Source organism: Cervus canadensis, chromosome 6, assembly GCF_019320065.1.
Source record: "Cervus canadensis isolate Bull #8, Minnesota chromosome 6, ASM1932006v1, whole genome shotgun sequence".
Taxonomy (NCBI): Eukaryota; Metazoa; Chordata; class Mammalia; order Artiodactyla; family Cervidae; genus Cervus; species Cervus canadensis.
This window is the reverse complement of record NC_057391.1, coordinates 320,318-346,192: the sequence shown is the minus strand read 5'-3', so window position 1 is coordinate 346,192 and position 25,875 is coordinate 320,318. Positions and strand designations below refer to the sequence as shown.

Here is a 25,875-nt window from a genome sequence, read left to right as displayed (position 1 = left end):
AAGTTGACCAAAAAAGAGACTTCCCTCTTGGGTCATTCAACATAGTACCCTGATCCCAAGATGTCCACATTGCTGGTTGGGGCACTCCAATGCCAAATAAGAAGGGCGCCCTGTCTCCGACACTGGGGGAATTAAAGGGCTTAAAGGCAGTTTCATCACATCACTTTCTTTGGCCTTAATTATAAAACATGTATGTCCAGACAGCATTTTCATCAGCATCTCAGAAGCCCCAAAGGAGAAACAGTCTGAAGAGTCACTCTATTAATCACACCAGAAGGCAGACCTCTGAGTACATCAAAGCATCCTGAAAAAAGAGGGTCCCAACTTTAGTTTAAATCTACCCACTGGAAGTCAAAACTCCTGTCCTGGGGTCCAACTCACCTACTTTCCCCTCCTCACTACTAACCCCTGATTAATAATCAGCCCAGGCAGAGCAGCCCTGGACTATCTCCTTCCCACAGTGCTCCGAGTCCATGCTCACTCTCATCCAAATACTTAATCAAAAATGCTCCCAATCAAGCATGAAAATAAATTAGATTTTGGTTTAACCAGGATTAGATTCACAGCACCAAGAAATAAGTAACAGTTATCTAATCTAACAGATCAGCCTCAGACTTCCTGGCTACTCTCCACAGGCCCCTCTTGCTAAAGCCCTCTCCTAAAAAATCCTCCTTAAATACTGTGAAATCACTGCATGTCAGTGGAGCAGCATAACTCTTCAAGTGCTCTGAACATAACTGCTAACTCTGGTGCCTAACACTGCTTGAGATAACCTAGTCTGTATGTATACAGCAGCAGGGGGAGAGCTGCTGGGTGTTGGCCAGAGAAAGCAGCGCTGGCCTCACGATGCATCAGAGAGTTACTTATTCCTGGACATTGTAGAGGAAGGAGTCTCCTGGGCTTGAGTGAGCCCATCTGTTTTCCATGCAGAAGCAGTGTACGGTTCATGCCTCATTTTACACTCACAGTAACTCCATCTGGAAACATCAAGGAGCCAGAGGCTGTGCAAAGCTCCAACCACAGAGAAAAAGCAGACGTGGACAAAGGAGAAGAGGAATAGAGAACCAATGTCCAAATACATGAAGCACTCCTATTGTGCAACAACAAAAAATTTCCTGTATAATTCGATCAAACAAATGGATGCAGACTTGAACAGAGATTTCTCTGACAAAGACAGGGCCAATAAGCACGTGAAAAGATGCTCAAAATCAGTAATCATTAGGGAAATAAAAAGAGGAACCACAAGTAAATAACACTTCATATCCATGGCTATTATTTAAAAAGCAAAATAAAACAGAAAAGAAGTGTTGGCAAGGATGTGAAGAAGTTGGAATCTCTGCATTGCTGGTGGGAATGATGTAAAGTGGAGCAGCTTCTAAAAGGGTATGGCCATTACCTGCAAAGTGAAACATGGAATTCATACATGCTCGAGCAATCCTACTTCTGGGAATGTACCCAAATAAAGTGAAAACAAGGAGTCCAACAGATATTTGCATACCCACAGGCAACACAGAATTTTTCACAATAGCCATGAAGTAGAGGCAACCCAAGTGTCCACTGACAGATGAAAGGATAAACCAAACATAACATGGCAAATAGATGGGAAACAGTGGAAGCAGTGACAGACTTTATTTTTCTGGGCTCCAAAATCACTGCAGATGGTGACTGCAGCCATGAAATTAAAAGACACTTGCTCCTTGGAAGAAAATCTATGACCAACCTAGACAGCATATTAAAAAGCAGAGACATTACTTTGCCAACAAAGGTCCATCTGGTCAAAGCTATGGTTTTTCCAGTAGTCACGTATAGATATAAGAGTTGGATTATAATGAAAGCTAAGTGCCAAAGAATTGATGCTTTTGAACTGTGGTGTTGGAGAAGACTCTTGAGAGTCCCTTGGACTGCAAGGAGATCCAACCAGTCAATTCTAAAGGAAATCAGTCCTGAATATTCATTGGAAGGACTGATGTTGAAGCTGAAACTCCAATCCTTTTGGCCACCTGATGCGAAGAGCAGACTCATTTGAAAAGACCCTGATGCTGGGAAAGGCTGAAGGCAGGAGGAGATGGGGACGACAGAGGATGAGATGGTTGGATGGCATCACTGACTCTATGGACATGAATTTCAATGAACTCTGGAGTTTGTGATGGACAGTGAGGCCTGGCGTGCTGTAGTCCATGGGGTCGCAGAGTCAGACGGGACTGAGCGACTGAACTGAACAGCAGATTATCATTCAATCATAAAAAGGACGTTCTCACATGTGCTACAGCATCAATGAACCTAGAAGACATTATGCTAAGGGAAACAAACCAATCACGAAGGAATAAATATTTTATGAAACTTGAGGTATCAAGACGAGTCAAATTAAGAGGGGCAGAAAGCAAAATGGTAGTTACCAGGGAGAGGAAGGAAATGGGGAGTGTTTGATGGCCATAGAGTTTCAGTTGGAGAAGGTGAAGAAGTGCTGGAGATGGATGGTTATGAAGGTTGCACAATAATGTGAATGTACTTAATGCCACCGAACAGTACCCTTAAAATGGTTAAGACAGTTAATTTTATGTGACTTATATTTTACTATAATTAAAAAGAAAAAAAGGCTAGAATGATTGACTAAGTCCTGCACTATCAACAGACAGCAACTGGCAAACCAGCCAGACAGCAAGATCATCTAGCTACTCCCCCAGATAGAACATACTGCTCTTCTGGAATTTTTACCTGGTAGACCCCAATGATCTTGACCAATAAAACCCATGGAGTGCAGACTACTACAATATATGCCAAAATCATACTTAGAGCTAAAAATAAATTTTTCCAATTATTTTAATAGTGTGGTTTAGTAGTAATGTCATATGTAGATAAGAATACAGAAGAATGAGACTTTCACCTCTTAAAATAATTGCAGACGATTATCATAAAACACACTTTAAAACAAATCCTGTGATATAGAAACTGAGGAAGTTGAAGCAGAAGAGGAAAAATTATCCCTGGGAGTTAAGGAGAAAAAATCTGGTTTTACACTTCTCCTCTGCCACTAACCAGGCTTCATGCCTCAGCTTCCTCATCAATCATGCAAATAGCTTGGATAAAACAAAATGCAAATCAAAGAAGTTCTTAATGGCGCCGCCCAACAGAAACATCTCCTTTGTCTAATTTCAGGCTTACCTGGCAACTTTCTGGTCATGATCTGACTGCTAAATAGCTATGCTTTTCAAAAGGAAAAAAGTGTCAACATTCCAGGCTCCTTGGAGCTATATTGGTTATAAGTCAATAAACGAATATGAAAGTTCATAAAAAAGTCAAGTAAGTGACAGCGGAAAACAGAGGTCAGTTTTTCCTAACTCAGAACCCACCTATACTCTCTATATCAGCATGCATCAACGCTGAACCATCCATCAAAGGAGGGAAAGCAGTTTTCAAATCATTCTTGGCCGGTGTCCACATCACTTAGTCCTTTAAACCATTCCTCTCAAGGTAAAAGCATACTCACATACTCTGAGGATGTTCGAAAATAATTATAGTTTATTTTAGCGCATACAACAATTTCTGCTTGCAGAAAATGACACCATTTGAAAGTCTGGGCATATGCAAAGGCTTTAAGAGAGTGAAGGAAACAAAAGGGGAAGCATGACAGATCGCTCTACCTTTTCTGAGAACAGTTTCTTTTAATTGACTTTTGGGACACAACCTTCCCGGCCTTTTCTTTGCTAGCTCCTCCTGTTCCTGAGGACATCTTCCAGCCCCAGCCCCTCAAAAGAACACACACACACATACACACACAAATAGGATTTTAAAAAAAACAATTCAGGCGTATTTTCAAAACACTCCAGAGAAATCCAGATTCTTCTCCAAAGTCTACAAAGAGACAGGTGATCTCACCAGAACTATCTTCCCTGACCTCACCTCCTTCCACTCTCCCCTTGCTCACTGCACTCCAAGGCACATCTCCTTGCAGACACACACCATGCACGCTCTGGCCTCTGACCTTGATCTTTATTTGTCCCACTGCCTGAAACGGTCCTCATCATCTGTGCATGACTCCATCCTCCTTGCCTTCAGATCTCAGTTCACAGATTCCCGCAGACAGGTCTTCCCTGACCACTGAAATAGCATCCCTCCCTCCTTCACTCTTCCTTCCTCCTGTGCATCCCCACTGGCTGTATCTGTCATGCGTGTTGTCTGTTTGCCGCTGGAATGTCATATTCATTAAAACAGGGACTGCATCAGTTTTGTTTCTATAACCCCACACTGAAGAACAGCACCTGGCCGATAGAAGGCACACAATGTTTGCTGAATGGAAAAATGAGCTAGGAATAGAGAATGTTACAGTAATAATGATCAAACTAAAGTTTTTCACATGTGTCCTTTAACCAAAATACGTAAGTGGTCAACCCAACACATCTGTCATACTATGAGGTAACTGCTGCCTGGTCCAAAAATATGAAGCCTGTGGATGCCCTGAGTCACATATTGACGAGGTGCCGGCAATACTGTGATGGGTTTCACTCTGTGCCTGCTTTCAAAGATCACATGCTCTCCCAGGGACGTTGTGGATAAAGTAAATATTCTGAACACGGATGAGGAAAGAATGACTAACCTGGGAGGCTGAGAAGGACCCGGGCAGGAGCAAGAAGTCCCTGCAAGTGTGCCATGTATTCTATGAACAAGTCAAGACAACCCATAGGAAACAGGGACAAGCCATTACCCCACTTTCACCGTGCAACCGACCAGAGGATCCACTGCTTTTCTAATCGCTGGGCAATCTTTTTCCACCTTGGCATTCTTCCTTTGACAACTGCCTCAGTATTCTCACAAATCCAGCTGGAGTCCTTCACTGATGTGCCTGCATCATCACAAAGACACTGAGGCTTTGTGAAGCTTTCTGTTCTCAGGTGACGGAACACCACAGCCTTCGGCTTAAGAGAGCGTTTCCATCTCGGGTCCCACATGTCCTGGCACAGCACGCGTTCCAAGCACCAACCACACCTCCTGACAAGTACTCTGCCTCACAATGTCCCACCCATCAAAGCACGGAGTAGCTTCACCACACAACTCTTCCAGCCCAACAGACTTTGACTGCTCTTTACAAAGTTAACAATGCCTAATTTACAGCTTTTTGTACGGCACGTAGAATCAACAGCTGTTAATGCCTGAGGTTTTTTCTTTCACCTAAATTGCCTCAAAGTTTAATTTCCTCTGCTGTTTCAAAGATATACTGAAAGATTTACATAAAAAGTGCTTTATAACCTCAGTCATTCCTTATGATAATGCAAACTTTCTAAAAGGTGTCCTCTTTCCCTTTTGTATTAATGTTAGCTGCTTCTGTTAAGCAAGAGAAAAGGGGCATTTGATAGACAGAGAGGACAGCTTTGTGATCCCAGTAAATATTTACTCTATAAATTGAACTTCTCCTTATCTGTATAATCCAGGTTACTCTCTTCCTGTTTCTTCCAAGAATAACAGTTGGCCAGTGCTAGGAATTCAGGTGCACTTAGGGAATGTGAGAACACAATTGCCAGTAACTTCTCTCTGCCATGCCACCCCTGCTGATATAAAAGCCCACCTCCTGACCACTATCAAGCTTCTGTGCCTTTTCTTAGCTTGTCTAATTCTATAATCTCGCTAACATGAACCTCTTCCCCAGAATCCAGAGATTACTCAAAATGTAATCTTGGTTTCCTGAAGTTTGACTCCTTGAATCAAAACCTAAATTTCAAATCTTTTTTCATCACCAACTTTTTAATCTTTCTGTAAATGCAGCTTTTATTTTTGAGTTACAGCCTGGCTGTGGGGGGACGCCTTACACATAACGTGTGCCAGGTAAATTCGCCTTGAGCAGCTATTAAAATAGCACCTTGAGTTTACTTGGTGAGTGTCTCCATCATACTCCCTGCTCTGGATGTGTGCCCCTCCCAAAGTCCTGGCACCTCAAACCTCCTAACCACAGTCCTCTAAAGAAGGCATTAAGGTGAAAAGTCTTGGGACTGATTTTCAAACTTCCTGCCTGGACAAAGCCCTTCCTCAGAATTAAGGTTCTCACTCTGCATTCAAGTCTGGGGCCATCTCAAGTTCCAATCGCCTGCCTGGTCTCTGACTGGCCTCCCTCCCGAGTTTCTTGGCCACCACCCGGGTCAGCCCCGCCTCACGACTCGTGCCTGCTGCTGGGCTATGCTCACTGTCTCTCCGGCACCTTCAGCGCGGCCACCCCAGGACCCAGCAGCAGCTGCCCTGCCACAGCCGGGCTGTCCCCCTCACCAGCTTTTTCTTTTTAATCAACCTCAGAGCTCAGCAGGAGCCCAGTGATTTAGCCAACTGTAGTAGAAGTCTAGAGCCCCATCTGCAGGGGTGAGAGAACCCTAATCTTTGTCACAGAGGACATCTTCTTCTCATTCGGGCACCTCACATGTTGCAGCATGAATTCCTCCAAAGCCTCAGGGCACATAGGCTGTGGGGTAGAGGTCATGCGGCCTCATCTTCCTTCAGTTTAAGTGGGGACAGACTTCTTGGCTGAAGACTGCCCTACTCCTTATCAATAAATCTCCTTTTAGGGCTCTTGAAAATCAGTGTCTAGAATTCTTCAACCACTTGAAAGTGAAGGCAATGAGCATACTCATTTCATTCTTGTCAAAAAAAATTTACCTGGGTATTGCATAGAGATTACAACACAAATCAAGTTAAACAGGCTTATCAAATAGAATACTTCCTCCTAGGAAGATAGGATGAAAAGCTGAGAATAATACTAGAAACTAACAAAAAGCACCACTAGAGGAATGGTAGATTCTGGAGAAAGACCAACTGGCCTCAAAGTCGGACACCACCATTCATGATCTGTATAATCTTCATAAGGGTTTTCATCTCTTATGCCTTAATTTCTCTACCTGTAACATGGACATCATAGAATGTATGTCATAGGGTTTTTGTTAATCAAGTGAGTGAATACCTAGAAAATGCTTAGAAAGTGTTATCTATACAAACCACCAAATTAATGGCTAAAAACACAAAATAAAACAGCAAAAGTTATTGCCAGCCATTGGGAATTAGCAGATCAGGATTTTAGGCATGGATCTTGTTTTGTGACTTCTGTGCTAGATTAAAAATGGTTGCAAATGCTTTATCAAATCCCCTTGAAGAGGTGGGATCTCTTTCTTCACCCCTCTGAATCTGGGCTAAGCATATAGCTGTTCTAACCAACAGAATACAGATATGACTCTTGCCAATTTCAGTCCTACATTTTAAAAGAATTGGCAGCTTTCACTCCCTCCTGGGAACCTAGCTGCCATGCTGAGAGGAAACCCAAGCAGCACAGGGGCAGGCCCGGGTAGGAGAGAGGTGAGGTGACCTCCCAGCCCGCAGCCAGCACACACTGGCCAGCCACGTTACTAAGCCGTTTTGGAGGTGGATCATGTAGCTGCAGTCACAGATACAAGTCCAACCGCCTCCAGCTCTGCCCCAAACCGCAAAATCACAAGTAAGATTGGTATTTTAAGCCTTTAAATTCGGGAGGCAGTTTGTTACACAGCCATGGACAGCCAAAAAAATCCTTAGACCAAGCACTCAAATCGGTTGTTCAAATTCTACGTTTATGAAAAGGGAAGAGACAGAGAAGAGGCAGGGCATTCACTCAAACATTTGTTCAACACCTCCTATGTGCACAGCCTCTGTGACACTGCTATTCTGAGGCTACTGGTTTGTGTCTAAGACTGACAGTAGACAACTCTTTACAATGAAGCGTGATTCCAAAAGGACTTCTTTCCTGTAAGAAAGAAGTAGAAAAAGGTGTGGGCGTATCAGATCTTCCAACCCTGATATTTTGCAGACTTGATGATGTAGAGTAAGTACATCTGTGAGACAGCCACTTGGATTATCTTGTATGATTCTCTCATCTAGAGAACAATTTTCTCCTGTACAAATCCACTTCTTAATTAGAGTACCAATAAAAATATGGGTTTCAGTAGCTACGCAACAAGTGAATAGTGAAAGTATGAGGAGTCGCCTCTATACCTACATTCAGGAGTGGAATAATCTCATGAGAGAGGCTTTGAATAAAGAAAGAAGGGCAGGGTTAAGGGACATATGATTTCTTTTGGGGCAACTAAGGTTTCAAAGTAAATAGTGATGGGAGAATTTTACCTATTCATTGCTTGATGTTTAAAAAGCAAAGAATATACACTGATTGCTTTGGACAGGAGGTTTTAATCACTGCCAAGAAAGAACAAACCCTTAAAGACAAAATTTTAGTTTGCTATATAAATAGGCAGCTGTCTATCAGGCAAGCAGATCCAGTCCACAGCTATCCTGTGAAGATAAATTCATGTCATTACCCTCATAACGCTGTACCTTAAGACATCTTTCCAAGGTCTGAATAATTCTAAGAACAAAAAAATGTGATTATGACAGTGAAATAAGGTTCAACTACATACTGGTCCCACAAGTTTTAACCAAGACAAAGAGAACTAATTGCTGACAGAAAACGCACGGCAATGAGGAAGAAGATTTACTGGCCTTTCCTTGACAAGGTTTGGGAGAATTTAATCTAATGCCACTGAAAGTGTGTTCATTCAGTTTCTTGATCAAGGGGGAGAGGAGCTGAAAGTCAAGCATTTAATTTTCTAAGTACTTTTAAATTTGTCTGCTGTTGAAGTCCTTCCTTAACTTCATGTTAGGAAAAGAAAAACAGTCTTTGATAAGGACAGCCAATAGACAAGGAAAAAGAATAGCCAACTCACGCTTCTCAAATTTTCCTTTCGTTGTGTTGTTGTCAATGATAAGGATTAGTTCACTTTGATTAAAATGTTTAGACCTGATAAAATCATTTGTGGTCATCAATATGACCACAGGTAGAGACAATTTTACTGTCTCTTATTATCTCACAGAATCTTAAACAGCTATTGTTTAAAATAAAGACACAAAAGGAGCACATTCATGAACTTCCTGTTTTTCCATTTTTAAAGTCCTCATGCCCGATACCCAGCTGGTCTCCTGATCACGAATCCTTCACATCCACACGCCTCCTGCCTCTCTTGCACCCAAGCATTCCTGGGGCTCTGCAGGCAAAGGCCAGTGGGGACCCAGCTAGCTGCTGTCACCAACAGGACCAGCAAATGATAACAAGAAACTGCTTTCAGTCACTCCCCCTTGGTTAGGATGCTACAGCGTCAGTGTCAACAATATCGTATAAGAGGCAATGACTCTGGTGGCTAGAGAACACTTGTAGAAGGGCTAAGCTCTTAAGTCAACACCAATGAGACAGCGTCTTGTTCATGATACCCAGGATAAGGCAAGGCAATATCACTACTCTTCCTGCCCCTAAAATGCCTGGTGAGCATCAGGCTCAATCTGACCCCAAGGTGACCTCCACACAGCTTTGAGGCTCCTGGGCAGTAAGAGCTACATCACCAAAAGGTAGGTCTTAATAAAAGAGGACTGGCAACTCTGCCCACCAAGACATTAAAGCAAAACCAGTGTTTAAGAGAAAAATTACAGTGAAAATAGGAAACTCTCCTTTACATCACGGACCTTAATGAGAAATACAAATGAACTGTATTCAGGTCTATGGATCCATATGGATACTGCTCCATGGATACTACAGAGAAGGCAATTGCTACACATACTGCCCATGATAAAGTGAACTGAGATTTAGGGTCCACAAGGGATGACTCACACAACCCTCCTTTGCTTACAAATTCTCTTTACATATACCATTTAAAATATGAGGGAATTCTCTGGTGGTCCAGGACTCCGCACTTCCATTGCAGGGGGCACAGGTTCGATTCCTGGTCAGGGAACTAAAATCCCAAAAGATGTACAGCACAGCCAAAAAAAAAAAAGTATTTAAATATACGTGTGTGTGTGTGTGTGTGTGTGTGTGTATAAAACTATTCTTAAAGTCCATTCCAACTACTTAATCTGCAGGGAAACTCAAGACTGGGGGGACAGAGTGGCAAGTAAGTCACCAGACCTAGAAGTGGAATCCAGCAAGAAACCAATGAGCAGCCGTGGAAGCAAAGGAGAGGAAACAGTGAAGGACACAGCCGGGGTAGAAACTTATTTACTATCTTGGGAACAAAACGATGTTCTATAATGCTCTATTATACCGCTCCAACTAATGCAGGGGCCATGAAGCTCCCTCAGCGCTTTCACCTGGCCACAGGGTTTTCCAAGAGTGGATACAGCCAGGCACATAATGGAGCGTCATACCTCCCACTTGAGTTTCATAGATGCTCTCAGCTCATCTAATGCACTCACTGACTGTGCCAATACTATTCAAGCCAATCCAAGCCTCCTTTCTCTCTCGTCAGCATTCTAGTCACCTTCACCCTAAACCTGTGATTCATTTTTTAAACAAAGGTACCTGAATACATACTTCTCGGGTGACAGAGACTTAAAGTTGCCACACATAAACAAACAATATGAAGGGCCTGGTAAAGACTCTGCAAGATACATGCCTTTGATTTCTTAATTTTTTTAAAAAACTTTCTATTTTGTATTGGGGTACAGCCAATTAACAATGTTGTGACTGTTAATTTCGGGTGAACAGGGAAGGGACTCAACCATACATATCCATGTATCCATTCTCCCCCAAACTCCCCTCCCATCCAGGCCACCACATAACACTGGGCAGAGTTCCCTGTGCTCTATAGCAGGTCCTTATTGGTTATCCATTTTAATTACAGCAGTGTGTTCATGTCCATCCCAAACTCTAACTATCCCCTCCCCTCAGCAACCATAAGTTCGCTCTCTGAGTCAGTGAGTCTCTTGGTTTCTTATCTTAAATGACTTTAGGAGACACGTCAAAGGCTTCTCCTTAAACAGTGATATTAGTGGAGTGGGGTTGTGGGTTCTATTTTAGATGTGAAACCTCTCCCCACATGTAAAATTGGCAAAAATCACTTGGGTCTTTGAACCTCTTCCCCCACCTCCGCTTTTTAAGTGAAGCCCTCACTCTTAGCATCTACATCACAGGGAAAACCACAGGGATTAAGAAAGGCCTTTACCTCATTTGGCCAACATCTCACAATGCTGTTTCAAATGGGAGCTGGGACAACTCAGCACCAAAACACTCAGAGCACCAGGCAGGGGCCAACTGTCCTCACTGCTGGATATCGGCCTCAGACCTCCTCAGATTTCCCCCGCCTACACCCCGGTGCTTCCCCAGCACCAGCCCTCAGCCCCTGGAGAGGGCTCCATCCTTTCATTTTCCCTTCACAGATGGTAATCTGACATCACCTCTGTCTGCCTTCCGGCTGTTTTTTACATGGCTCCTTTTCTTCCCCTTTGCTCTCTCCAGCCATACTCAAGAAGCACAGACTGTTTTGCCCCAAAACGGCTCAGGCATGATGTTAAGAGGAAAATCCACAGCCACCAAGCCTCCTGCTGTAGACACGGATCACACAGACTTCCTCCTCTCTCCTGAGCATCCAGTTCTGTAGGTTTCCCATCACCACTTTCCAGGTATTCAAAGCCTGAGAGATGGGGGGTGGGGGTTGGCATGTGCCAGACAGACGCATCCCTAAAGTCATCAAAAAAGGTGGCCTCCAGCATCTGACCACTCATATATTTGCATACCGTTTCATGAAGCTTTAATTTCAAAGCTGGTCTCCAACACTCAAGTGGATTTGTTACTGCAGGAGCCGGGAATTGCAGGTGTGCTTGCCTTAAAGACTCAGGAGTCCAGTCCGGGGCAGGAAATAAAGTTCTAAGTCGCTTTGATGTGTTTCCTCTGCACCCCCCTCCCCAGCGCGGGTCATTAGTCTCCTCCGAGGAAAGACCACCTTGCCTGAATTGAAGTACACGTGGGAGCCAGTGGCAGGCTCAGGGCTCCAACAAGCCCCCCGGCCTCACCAAATTACTTACCGTCAGACTGAGCTCAGCTGGGACCCCCGTGTATTTTGCCGACTAGGAAAGGGAATGTAGTACACGCCACTGGAGGAAGGGTGGTGGGAAGGGACAGGGGACCCATACCACGGGGAGTAAAACGCTTTAGCGTTTGGAGTAAAACGCTTTGGTGCGAGCTTGTTCCTTTTTTTAAGACACCCGTTTCAGACCGAAACATCAAGCCAGTTCAGGTCATTTCCTGAGTAGCACAACAAGTTAAAACAAGATCCAGAAAATCTATTAATCTTTAATTGCGCTGCATCCAGACTGGGAGCGCGAGGCGGTGGCGTGCAGGGAAGTGAGAGATGGGGAGCGGGGGGAGGTGGTGTAGCAAAGCAAATGCCTAAGAAACCAGAGCTCCTGACCTCAGCTGTTTCTTACCTCACTCAGCTCGGCCGAGGAGTCGTTTCCATATTTCATGGCAACTCCAGAATTCATGACTGCACTTTTCAGAGGCGAGAGCTCCTCCCCTTCCAGGTCTCGGAGCTTCCGAGTTCTTAGCAGGCTGGGTATCCACTGCTTGGTCCCTTCTGGCACATTTTAGTCTAGACAGCCATTTTCACCCAGGACAGCGGTGAAGCCCAAACGAAGGATGCAGGCACTCCTAGAAGGCACGGAGCCGGCTCGCGTTGCACTGACGAGCCGTTGCTGCAGGAGGCTGGGCGGCGTGGCGCGCTCGCAGCTACCGCAACGGCGGGGCCGGCGCGGGGACCCGGGGCACTGCCGCCCTCGGCGCCGCCTCGCCTCTCTTACGACGTCTGGGCGCCCCCCATGACCGGGCGCGAGGGTACCTCCGGCAGGATCCGGCCCCCTGCAGGGCTTCGGCGAGTTCCCGAAGAAACCAGGGCGGCGGGCCGAGGAGGAGGATCCGAGCCTCGGGTTCCGGGGAAGGAAAGAAAGCTGGAGAGAGCCGGAGCGCCGCTGCACTTCGCGGCGAAGTTTCCCCGTTTGAATCGTCTGGAGTTGGAAGTGTTTTCTGATTGAATACAGCTGTCTAGCTGCTGCCTACGGGGTAAGCGGAGGAGGCGGGGCCAGAAAGAGAAAAAAAGGGAGGAGACCGAGCAGAGGAGATCTTGCCTAGAGAGCAAACATCCTTCCAGCTAGCTCTCTGCGATAGTAATTACAGGACCCAGGTCCAGCAGGAGAGAAGAAACAGGAAAAGCCACCTGAGTGCGCAGAAAAATGAAATAATATGAAACTTCCCTCCTAGTAGCCACTTTGTATAATTTAAGTTCAAGACAAGGCAGCGCTGTAGGGTGGTCATTTTCCCTGATCAGTATAAAGTGGACACAGAAGGTGTAAATTCACTGTCAGACTCTCTCTCTCTCTTTCTTTGGTAGATAGACCTCCATCACATAAAGGATGAAAGACAGACTCAAATTTCCCATCCTCTCCAACCCTCAAGACAGTCCTTAAAAATATTACATTTCCCATCCACTTCAACCCCCAGACCTTCGTTAAAAATCCTACAGATCACCTGAGCGGCGCTAGATTCACATTTCTAGCGTTTGTAGTACAAATCTGAAAAGATTCAAGAAGCTGTTATACTCAGGACTCCTGGAGTCAGAGCTCCCCTGTGCCTTTCTCAGAGGTGAAAATATCCCTCTGTGTGTCGGGGGAGGGGGCTCGGAGTTTTCTCTGTGTAAAGGTTAAAGCCCACTGAACTTGAGATGCACCGGAAAATGTTCTGCTCCTTTAACAGTAGGTCTGCAGGATGGCTTAAGAGGCCTGCCTCATCAGTCACTTTCTACACAATGGGAACAAAATGTCGCCATCCCCAGTGACAGACCTTGGCATTTCCTGAAGCTATGAAAAAGACATTGTATTGTTAATTTCCAAGGCCTGATTTTTTTTTCCAAACCAAATAGGATGTTTATTTTGCTCTTTAGGAAGAAGCAAAGAACTTGACTATTTGCATAGATCTTCTCACCCACAGGCCTTCCTCCTGAGTTCATTCATTGCCTGATGAAGGCACTACTGGGATGAGGAAGAGTTGGCAGCTTTTTTGGGGGGCACTGGTCCCAAGTTCTAGGGCACTGCCAGACTAGAGCACATTAGAAGCTCTTCCGCATGGGGACTGGTTGGGAAGCCACATTATTTTACTTATTTATTCATTAAAACCTGTTGAAAACTGTGTGCCTGAAGATGGAGATGGTGCTAAAAGAATCTAAAAATATACATTAGACTCAAGCACTAACCCTGCCCATAACGTGTTTGCAGTCTCATAAAACATAATCAGAAATGACTATTCTAAATGGATACTTGCCATAAAAGCAGGACAAATGAAGATCTACTGATCCGTGAAGAATGGCTGAGCCCCTCAGAGATGCAGAGTGAAGAGAAAGTATCCCAGGATGTGGGCCCAGGAAGAGAGAAAGGGTGGGTGGAGACTGGAATGTGCATAGCATGTGTGGGGAGTGGCAGGTGTTCCATTCTGGAATGGAACCTGGATTAGATGAGTGAGTTAAAGCCAGGTCATGGACAGTTTTGAGAGCCAGGCTAAAGAAATGGGCCTTCTGATTGGCAATGGGGGAAAAATGCCTCTACGGGTTTTTGAGCACAGAAATAATAGGATTAGACCTGTGCTTTTTTAGACATTCCAGTGGATTTGTATCACACTCATGAGTAACTAACATGAATTCAAGTAGACTAATGTTGAGTATGATTTTGGTATTTAAAGAAACATATTTTTCATACTAGATGGCCCCTAAAGCCAAGCAGATGACTTCATCTGGTGTGCAACCAAAAGAAAAGTGATCTGCTCTAAGAGTGGAAGAAAAATTGGCAGTGTTGAACTTATTAAGAAGCAATATGTCTGCAGATTCTACTTTATGGACAATATAAGACATTTTTAAGAGCTGTGTTGATTACATGGGATTTTCTTGTTAAACATGATTGTAATACTTAATCCCCACATTAGCTGAAACTCCACTACAATCTGGCATCAGTAAATGTGGCAAACTGGAGGTAGGAAACGGACGTGCCAGAGGGACTATCCCAACAATCCAGCAAGAGGCTAAAAAGGCCTGAACTGAGCTGGGTCAGTGGAAATGAACCGGAGTGGGCAGATATAAGAGGTTCTTGGAAAAATGGTAAGATAGCAAACAAAGAAAGTAAGTACTGGAAAGATAGTAAACAGAAACTGTAGTGGAAAGAAGAAAGCTTAAAAATGACTTGTAGATCGAGCACATTACTGACTGGGATTTTCGACAATGTTTTCAACAAAAATAAGTATTCCAGAGAAGAAATATGTTAAGGAGGAAATTACATTTGGAATATCGTAAGTTTGAGGTGGCATATTCAAGTGAAAATGTTTAGAAGGAAGCTTGAAATGGAGCTAGAGAGATAGTCAAGGTTGTGATGGAGATGGATGTTTTGAGGTTACTCTTTTAGAATAATAAATAAAACCATGGAAACAGGTTAGGTTGTCAAGCAAGACAGGACAGAGAAAAGAGAAGTGCCCTGAGAACATTATCTTAAAGAAGGTCTTTTTTGTGAGGGGGAAAGAATAAAAGAAGAAATGGTAGAGAAGGCCAGTTAGAGAAATAGGAAGATAACCAGGAGGACTCTGAGTCTGGGAGCCTAAGGGAAATGTCAAGATAGAAGGGACAGCATCAATATTACATGCTGTAGACTGGGCGGGGGGGCGGGGAAGCCTGAAGATGATAAAAGAGCACTTCAAAGACATTAAATGTCCTTCAAAGATAAATCTCTACCAAGCCCAGGAGACAGAATGCAGATTATCATAAGGAATGGAGAGGAACTAGGGGCAGTAAACATGTACTACTCTTTCCATAAATTTGATGGTGACAGGAAATCAAGAGATGGGATAGTTTCTTCAGGTAGGTAAGCAATGTTGAGTAGAAGGTAGAATAAACATATCTGTAGCCTGGGGCTAAGGGAAACCCTGGAGATACAGAAAGGAAGATGAAGCAAAGTTCCTGAAAAAAGAGGGAAGGAAAAGTCCAAGGACAAAATTCATGAGCTTAGTTTTGAAGTAGGCTTGGCGAGGAGGAGATTTTAATTGCTCCTTCCAAGGAGCCCAGAAACAGTTGGGAGAGCTGGAGAATTTATAGACTTGTAAAGAGAAGACTTCAGTTACATGGTAACTAATAGCATTTGTTTGAAGAGCAATCCAACTTCCTCTGTATGATTGTGGAGCAGTAATGAAAACCAATGAGAACTTAGCAGTTTTACTTTAAGAACAGGAAGACCAGACCTCCCTGGTGGTCCAGGGGTTAAGAATCCGCCTGCCAATCAATGCAGGGGACACAGGTTCCATCCCTGGTCCTGGAAGATTCCACATGCCTCGAAGCCCGAGCATCACTCGAGTCTGTGCTCTGCAACAAGAGAAGCCCGTGCACTGCCACTGGAAAGGAGCCCTGCTGGCTGCAACTAGAGAGAGTCCCCTTGCAGCAACGAAGACCCAGCGCAGCCAAAAATGTAAATAAATGAATAAAATTTAAAAAAAAAAAAAAAGGAACAGGAAGAAGAGAGAACTGCCTGTAAGCTGTCAGGGCATGGAGAACACTGGAGTTGAGATACTCTCCCCGAACTTGTTCAGCATAGGCTCGACGCTGGTGGGCCACACTGAAGGCCAGTGGCATGTAGAGTAGAGCTTCATGCAGTCAGGGAGAATCCAAATCAGTTTTCTTCCAATCTACGATCCCATGAAATGAAGTTTTGTTTTGCATAGTTTAAGTGTTTTGTGGGTTTTTTGTTTGTTTTCCTCTTAGTTAGGAATCAGGCTGGGAATTTCTACTATCAAGATATTGCTGTAGACAAGAATGAAACTGGATCAGTGTCCTCAGATTTTAGGAAGAAAGCATCCTATTAAAGCTAATTCAACAGAAAGATAAAAAATTGAAAAAATAAAGCTAATTCATAAGAAGATGAAAAATATTCATAATCATCTCAAGAAAGCCCAAAGTATTTGCATTGTAAAAGAGGATGCTTTGAAATAGGACAAAACTGGTGGGATTTCCTGAAGAAGACAGTGACTTTCCAGGGGATAAAGGGACTTCAGAACCCTGTGGAGATGCAGGGAGTCCCACTCCTCTAGGTGCCTGAGAGTCAATAAAGTCAGGGAACCCTCAAAGCATACACTCAAAAGAATTTCCTGCCCTAAATCTATAAGCCCACTCACATGAGTTCAAAAATGCTTTCCCTAACCCAATTCCTCTAGTGCTCTGCTCAGTCATCAAGCCAGGTCTGGAGCCAGGACTGACTCCCAGGCTGAGGCCTCCAGCCAGCCTCAGTGGCCTGCCCCATCAGACATCATTTGCTGCAGGCGGCACGCACAAAGCGTTCAGGAGGCACTGCGCTAGATGATGTTTGTCTTGGTCCCTGTGTCCTCGGAGAGCAATGTTAAAACCTGGAAAAAATCACCTTCCACTTATGTAGGTGAGGATATGCAGCAGGTTTGTGGTGTTGATTCTAAAAAAGAAGAGCACCCACTGTGTGCCAGACATCATGCTGTGCTTTGGGATTCAGTGCTGTATAGGACAGAAACATTCTTGCTTTTACACACCTGGCATTCCTGGTAGAAAATGATCCATAAATAAAGAAGACAGTTATAGCTTGTGGTGGATGCTATAAAGGTATTAAACAGGAGCTATGATGAGGGACAGCAGGCCCCTTAAATAAAGGAGCCAGAGAAGGCCTTGATGAGGTGAGCTCATTTCAGCATGAAGGTCAAGAAGGAGCCCAGTAGGCAGAAAGCAGGGAAGGTGGCCAGGCAGAAGGATGAGCAAGTACAAAAATCCTAAGGCAGAGAAGGTCTGACCTTTCCAATAACCTTCAAGTTTTGCTTTAAATTTCAACAAAATGGTAGACACTACGATGGAATGTGATGAAAGAACGATGGAGGAGCCAGCCCATACAGTGTGTGTGTGTGTGTGTTGGCCATAGAGATGTCACACGAAGACTTTAAGCAGGGCAAAGATATGATCCAATTTATGTTTTTAAAAGGTAAATCTAGTCCTATACAAGCCTTTAAAAGTAGACAAAAGAAAGTTCCTCCTTTATATGAGTATTCCTACAAATAAATGAAAAATTGATAGAATATCCCTACTTTGCAGCATCTACTGAATTAATCATTTAGGTTAAAGCACAATGCTGCTAACATCACAAGACATGCAAACACATGACTTCTGATGGAAGAATAAAACACCACCTGTGAAGCCATTTTAGTGGTACCTTAGCAGAAGGAATATGTTACATTAGCCACAGAGATACAATCAGCAAATTCAGACCACAACTCTACAGGACAATCGGGTTTCTTAAACAAGTAAATTGTAATGGGGGAAAAAAAGCAAGTGAATGAGATATTAATGGAAGGAGAACCCTACAGACATATCAACCAGTTGAAATATGTGCTCCTTATTGGAATCTTGATTCAAATACCCTGACTGTATACTTATACGATACTAATGAGATATTCAGAAATACACTTTTTGAATATTTGATGCAATTTTAAATTATTACTGTTTAAAAATTTTTAATAATCTTGTGTTTACTTAGAGTTTTTATCTTATACATATATATATATGCACATATATATATATATATATGAAATATTTAGGGGTAAAATGATATAATAGTTGGGATTTGTGTCAAAATCCTAAGGAGGCAAGGAAATCAATGGGGTTTTCAATGAAACAGACTGGCATGAATTGATAACTCTTAAAGCTGGGTGTTCATTGGAAGGACTGATGTTGAAGCTGAAACTCTAATACTTTGGCCACCTGATGCGAAGAGCTGACTCATTGGAAAAGACCCTGATGCTGGGAAAGATTGAGGGCAGGAGGAGAAGGGGACAACAGAGGATAAGATGGTTGGATGGCATCACTGACCCAATGGACATGGGTTTGGGTGGACTCCGGGAGTTGGTGATGGACAGGGAGGCCTGGCGTGCTGCGGTTCATGGGGTAGCAAAGAGTCAGACACGACTGAGCGACTGAACTGAACTGAACTGAAAGCTGGGTGACAGTGTATGGGAGCTCATGCTACTCTCTGTCCACTTGCATATGTTTAAAAATCTTCATAATAAAAAAGCCAAAAAAGGACAATCTTGCCTTTATGTAAGAATGGGTTGTGGCATCATAAAAGCAGTAGAGCAAAGAAGCTTGTTAAAAGCTATTTTGGTTGTCAAAGGATGCCTGTGGCTTGAAACTCAGTAAAATCAATGAAGATGGTGAAAAATGAATGAACTTGAGATATATTATTTAGGTAAAACTGACTTAAACTCAGTGCATGACTGGATGGAGGTAATGAAACAGGAATTAGATGATCAATGTGGGGACTGAACAATTGGCTGTGGAGAAGGACTAGGTTTAGGGGAATCAAGGGTTCTGTTTTTCATTATTTACTTACTTATTTCTGGTTGCGCTGGGTCTGCGTTGCTGTGCTTGGACTTTCTGCAGTCCAGGCTCTCAAGCAGCAAGCTGGGGCTGCTCGCCCTTTCAGTGTACTGGCTTCTCACTGCAGTGGCTTCTCTTGTTGTGGAGCACAGGCTCTAGGCCCACGGGCTTTAGTCCTGGTGGCTCGCAGGCTTGGCTGCTCTGCAAAATGTGGAATCTTCCCGGACCAGGGGTCTAACCCGTGTCTCTTGCCTTCTCAGGCCGACTCTTACCCACTGTACCGCCAGGGAAATCCAAGGGTTCTATTTTTAGACACATTAAATTGGAGATTCCTATTTGACATCCATGAGGATGCCAATAGCAGCTAGATAAATGACTTTGGGGCTCAGGGGAGAGTCAAGTTAGACAAATGGATTTGGAAGTCAGCAGCATATAGATTAGAGTTGATGTTGAAAGTCATGAGAAAAGAGAGGATCACCTAGGGACAGAGTGAGTACAGAGATGCAGCCCCAGGACTTACCATTGAGATGCTCCAGTATTTCCAGAGGATAGAGGAAGAGAATCTAGCAAGGAGGATCAAGAAAAAGTGAAGACGTGACATCATCGATGCCAAGAGACCAGCATGTCAAGGGAAATTGCGACCTATGTGAAATGCTGCTGAGAGTTCGAGAAAGTGACAACAAAGAAGTGTCCTTTGCTATTGGTTATTACTGGGGACCTTGAGAGAAGCAATTTCTGTAAGTGGTGGAGATAGATAGTAGCTAGATTAGTGTGGATTGAATAGTGACTAGGAAGTAAAAATATGAATGGAGAACTATGGACGGAGGTTCATGACATTGTACACAAGGCAGGGATCAAGACCATCCCCAAGAAAAAGAGTGGCAAAAAGGCAAAATGGTTGTCTGGGAAGGCCTTACAAATAGCTGAGAAAAGAAGAGAAGCTAACGGCAAAGAAGAAAAGGAAAGATATTCCCATTTGAATGCAGAGTTCCAAAGAATAGCAAGAACAGATAAGAAAACCTTCCTTAGTGATCAATGCAAAGAAATAGAAGAAAACAATAGAATGGGAAAGACAAGAAATCTCTTCAAGAAAATTAGAGATAACAAGGGAACATTTCATGCAAAGATGGGCACAATAAAGGGCAGAAATGGTATGGACCTAACAGAAGCAGAAGATATTAAGAAGAGGTAGCAAGAATACACAGAACAAATATACAAAAAAGATCTTCATGACTCAGATAGTCACAATGGTGTGCTCACTCACCTAGAGCCAGGCATCTTGGAATGCGAAGTCAAGTGGGCCTTAGGAAGCATCACTACGAACAAAGCTAGTGGAAGTGATGGAATTCCAGTTGAGCTATTTCACATCCTAAAAGATGATGCTGTGAAAGTGCTGCACTCAGTATGCCAGCAAACTTGGAAAACTCAGCAGTGGCCACAGGACTGGAAAAGGTCAATTTTCATTCCAATCCCAACGTAAGGCAATGCCAAAGGAATGCTCAAACTACCGCACAATTGCACTCATCTCACATGCTAGCAAAAATAATGCTCAAATTCTCCAAGCCAGACTTCAACAATACGTAAACTATGAACTTCCAGATGTTCAAGCTGGATTTAGAAAAGGCAGAGTAACCAGAGATCAAATTACCAACATCTGTTTGATCATCGAAAAAGCAAGAGAATTCCAGAAAAACATCTACTTCTGCTTTATTGACTACACCAAAGCCTTTGACTTTGATCACAACAAACTGTGGAAAATTCATAAAGAGATGGGAATACTAGACCACCTGACCTGCCTCCTGAGAAATTGGTATGCAGGTCAGCAAGTAACAGAACTGAACATGGAACAACAAACTGGTTCCAAATAGGAAAAGGAGTATGTCAAGGCTGTATATTGTCACCCTGCTTATTTAACTTCTATGCAGAGTACATCATGAGAAACGCTGGGCTGGATGAAGCACAAGCTGGAATAAAGATTGCCAGGAGAAATATCAATAACCTCAGATAAGCAGATGACACCACCCTTATGGAAGAAAGTAAAGAAGAATTAAAGAGCTTCTTGACAAAGGTGAAAGAGGACAGTGGGAAATGTTGGCTTAAAACTCAACACTCAGAAAACTAAGATCATGGCATCTGGTCCCATCACTTCATGGCAAAAAGATGGGGAAACAGTGGAAACAGTGGCAGACTTTTTGGGGGGTGGGCTCCAAAATCACTGCAGATGGTGACTGCAGCCATGAAATTAAAAGATGCTTACTCTTTGGAAGAAAAGTTATGACCAACCTAGACAGCATATTAAAAAGCAGAGACATTACTTTGCCAACAAAAGTCCATCTAGTCAAAGCTGTGGTTTTTCCAGTAGTCATGTATGGATGTGAGAGTTGGACTATAAAGAAAGCTGAGCACCGAAGAATTGATGCTTTTGAATTGTTGTGTTGGAGAAGACTCTTGAGAGTCCCTGGGACTGCAAGGAGATCCAACCAGTCCATCCTAAAGGAGATCAGTCCTGGGTGTGTGTTGGAAGGACTGATGCTGATGAAACTCCAATACTTTGGCCACCTGATGGGAAGAACTGACTTACTGGAAAAGACCCTGATGCTGGGAAAGATTGAAGGTGGGAGGAGAAGGGAACGACAGAGGATGAGATGGTGGGATGGCATCACTGACTCAATGGACATTAGTTTGAGTAAACTCTGGAAGTTGGCGATGGACAGGGAGGCCTGGCGTGCTGCAGTCCATGGGGTCACAAAGAGTCGGACATGACTGAGCAAATGAACTGAACTGAACTGAGGAGGTAAAAAAGTTGAAAGAGCACATGGAGATAACTTTTGAGAAGCATTTTGCCCAAAGCCTCACTACGCCTGAACCATCTGATGAGATCTTGAATCCATCCTAACTTCTACTTCTGAGTTTTTCTCCCTTTATTATGCCCCTTCAGTCAACTTATCTTGGAATCCCTTAGCTAAGATTACAGATTCTATGTTGTTAGCACTGTGAACCCCTCCCTAAATGGATAACTGTTCCATCGTTCTGGGTCTTCACCTTATTGTTTATGAAATGGGCTATACAGCTTTTAGACTCACTGACTTACTGCTGTGAAATAGATGGACTGCAGCAGATAATTTGGCTCATCTGTGTTTAAAATTTGCTAAGAAAATTCCACACACCTATGGTCAATTAAATTTCAAGAAAGGAGCCCAAAACGTATATTGAATAAAAGACAGTCTCTTTAGCAAGTAATGTTGGGAAAGTTGGACAGTTGGACAGTTGCAACGTCCAATCAATGAGGTCACTCTCACACAATACACAAAAATAAACTCAAAATGGCTTAAAGACTTAAACATAAGACATGACACCATAAAACTCCTAGAAGAGGTCATAGATAAAACATTCTCTGACATAAATCATACCAATGTTTAGTCAGTCTCCCAAAGCAATAGAGATAAAAACAAAAATAAACAAATAGGGCCTAATCAAACTTACAAGCTTTTGTACAGTAAAGGAAACTATAAACACAATGAAAGACAACCTACAGACTGAAAAAAAATATTTGCAAACGATGGGACTGAGTAGGGCTTAATTTCCAGTGAAGAGTTCATACAACTCAACAATAACAACAAAAAAACCCAATTGAAAAATGGGCAGAAAATCTAAACAGATATTTTTCCAAAGAAGACATACAGATGACCAATGGGCACATGCACATGAAAAGATTCTGAACACTGCTAATTATTAGAGAAATGCAAATCAAAATTACAGTGATGTACCATCTCACACCAATCAGAATGGCCGTCAAAAGTCTACAGATAACAGACCATGTGTAGAGAAAAGATAACCCTCCTATACTTTTAGTGGAAATGTAAATTGGTGCAGCCACTGAAAAACAGTATGGAGGTTCCTCTAAAAACTAAAAATAGAATTTCCTGCTGCTGTATCTAGAAAAAAACATGTAGTTCAAAAAAATACATGCACCCCAATATTCTAGCAGCACTATTCACAATAGCCAAGACACAGAAACAACCTGATGTCCATTGACAGATGAATGGCTAAAGAAGATATGGTACATATATACAATGGAAAACTATTCAGACATAAAAAAGAATGAAATAATGCCATTTGCAGCAATATAGATAGAACTAGAGATTATCATGCTAAGTGAAGTCAGAAACAGAAAGACAAATACCATATGCTATCACTTATACATTAGATCTAAAATATGGCACAGAGGAACCTTTCTATGAAACAGAAAAATATTCACAGAAAACAGACTTGTGGTTGCCACAGGGGAGGCGTGGGTTGGGAGTCTGGGGTTAGCAGACGCAAGCTAGTATATACAGGATGGATAAACAACAAGATCCTGGTGTACAGCACAGGGAAGTATATTCAAAATCCTGTGATGAAGCATAACGGGAAAGAACATAAAAAGAATGTGTATATGTGTATAATCGAGTCACTTTGCTGTACAGCAGAAATTAACACAACATTGTAAATCAACTGTACTTAAACAAAAAAGAAAAAAATCTCTAAGAAAGGAAATACTTGAAAACCATTTCCAGATTAAACCTCACACACAGAACAAAAACCCAGCCTTTTCAATACAAGTATAACTCAAACACAGGAAGTACCCCCTGTGGTGTTTTTCATCTTGTTAATTACATTCGGGGACTGCCTCACACCCAGCCTAGGCATTCTACTAGCCTAGAATCACTTGGCATCAACATCCCTGACATTATCAGTGGGGAATTCCTAGTTCAGATTCACAGGGGCTCGCATGCTGGGAAAGATTGAGGCCAAGAGGAGGCCACAGAGGAGGAGATGGGGGCCACAGAGGAGGAGATGGTTGGATGGCATCACTAAGTCAATGAATATGAGTATGAGCAAACTCTAGGAGATGGTGAAGGACAGGGAAGGCAGGCGGGCTGCAGTTCATGGGGTTGCAAAGAGTTGGACACAACTTAGCGACTGGACAACAACAACAAACTCTCTATGAAAGGAAAAATAATTAGGGGAGATTAGGGATTTGGAAATACAAAGAAGTGAAAAAAAATAGGCTTAAATCCTCCCAGGAGTACTTGAATATGGCAATCTCCTGGAAAGGAAAAAGAAAAATATATATTAAATAGATGCATGAAAATAGATGTAGTAAATTTTTGAAAACTTGCTTAGATTAAATGAATTCCAAATGCCTGCCACTGGAGCTCTTTGGGAGGTTAAACCAGCATCATTCCTTTTCTCTTTTAGCCAGAATATGGCTCTTTTAGCAGCAACCACCCAACAGGGGTAAAGAAGGAATTAATATAATATAATGTCTCACAGACCTATGACCAAGAAGGCGGTTCTCCTGTCATTGTCCCAAGCTGACAGATGAAGATGGAAGATCTGAGAGACAGACTGGGAAAAGCCATCACCCTGGACTTCGAGTCCAGCAAGTGGTACTGGCTGGGCACTTTGGTAAAGATTTCCTCGAGAGGCGCTCTGAGCCACAAGGAACAGGCTCTGCCTGTCTTGAAAAGTCACCTTCCCTCTCCCAAGACCAAGACCAAGACCAAGACCAAGTGAAGTCGATCAGTTGTGTCCGACTCTTTGCGACCCCATGGGCTGTAGCCTACCATGCTCCTCCATCCATGGGATTTTCCAGGCAAGAGTACTGGAATGGGTTGCCATTTCCTCCTCCGGAAGATCTTCCCGACCCAGGGATTGAACCCGGGTCTCCTGCATTGTAGGCAGACGCCTTACCATCCTCCATTGTTCTGCAAGATTGCCACATTGAGAAAAAAAAAAGGATTGCCACGTGAGCTAAAACTTTCCCTTCTGAGAAAGTGCTCTTTAATTGGCATGTCCAGCCGCAACCTTTATTTATACACCAGTTAATGTTTTTTCACGTGACTATCAGACACTTTTAAGTCTTGTCATCACTACAAAGCACATCTAAAACTAAACTTATTATGGTCCACCAAAACCCAGGTTAAATTCAGCTTGTACATTTCTGTAAATGGAATCACAGTTTCCAGTCAAATAACTCTGGAGTCATTTTCAGCTCCCTTTTCCTTCATCTCATCTTCTAGGTCTTTAGCCCTTTCTTCATCCCAGCCACTAATCTACTTTGTGTCTCTATGGATTTGCCCATTGTATGGACACTTCATACAAACGAAATAAAACAAATACGTGGCACCTTATATCTGCCTTTGTTCACTTAGCATAATATTTTCAAGATTTATCCATATATGTATCAGTATTTCATTCCTTTTTATTGCCAAATAATATTCCATTGCATGGTCATAGCATAATATTTTCAAGATTTATCCATATATGTATCAGTATTTCATTCCTTTTTATTGCCAAATAATATTCCATTGCATGGTCATATCACATTGTGTTTTTCCATTCATCAGTTGATGGGTATTTGTTTCCATTTGGGGGGCAATTATGAATAATGTTGTCATGAACATCTGTGAGCATGTTTTTGTGTATATATGTTTTCAGTTCTCTTAGGTACATGCCTAGGGATGGAGCTGCTTGGTAATTTAGAAACTCTATGTTTAACATTTTGAGGACGTACCAAGTGAAAGTCAAAGTCACTCAGTCATGTCCAACTCTTTGCGACCCACGGATAGTCCATGGAATTCTCCAGGCCAGAATACTG

The 25,875-nt window shown here is 43.0% G+C and overlaps 1 protein-coding gene across 3 annotated transcripts in view; it reads right to left on the bottom strand.

Annotated features, from left to right (window-relative positions):
- MCC (MCC regulator of WNT signaling pathway) overlaps positions 1-25,875 on the bottom strand; it is a 500,790-nt gene that overhangs the window by 285,410 nt on the left and 189,505 nt on the right. Inside the window, exon 1 of one of the 3 annotated variants that reach the window (XM_043470597.1) lies at positions 12,253-15,371. The exons of 1 other annotated variant lie outside the window; for it this stretch is intronic. In XM_043470597.1, coding sequence (XP_043326532.1) covers positions 12,253-12,309 — 57 coding nt within the window. In that variant the 5' untranslated portion in view covers positions 12,310-15,371. Of the gene's footprint in view, positions 1-12,252; positions 15,372-25,875 lie in introns of those variants that run through there. One more of the 3 variants, XM_043470599.1, reaches the window with a different exon arrangement.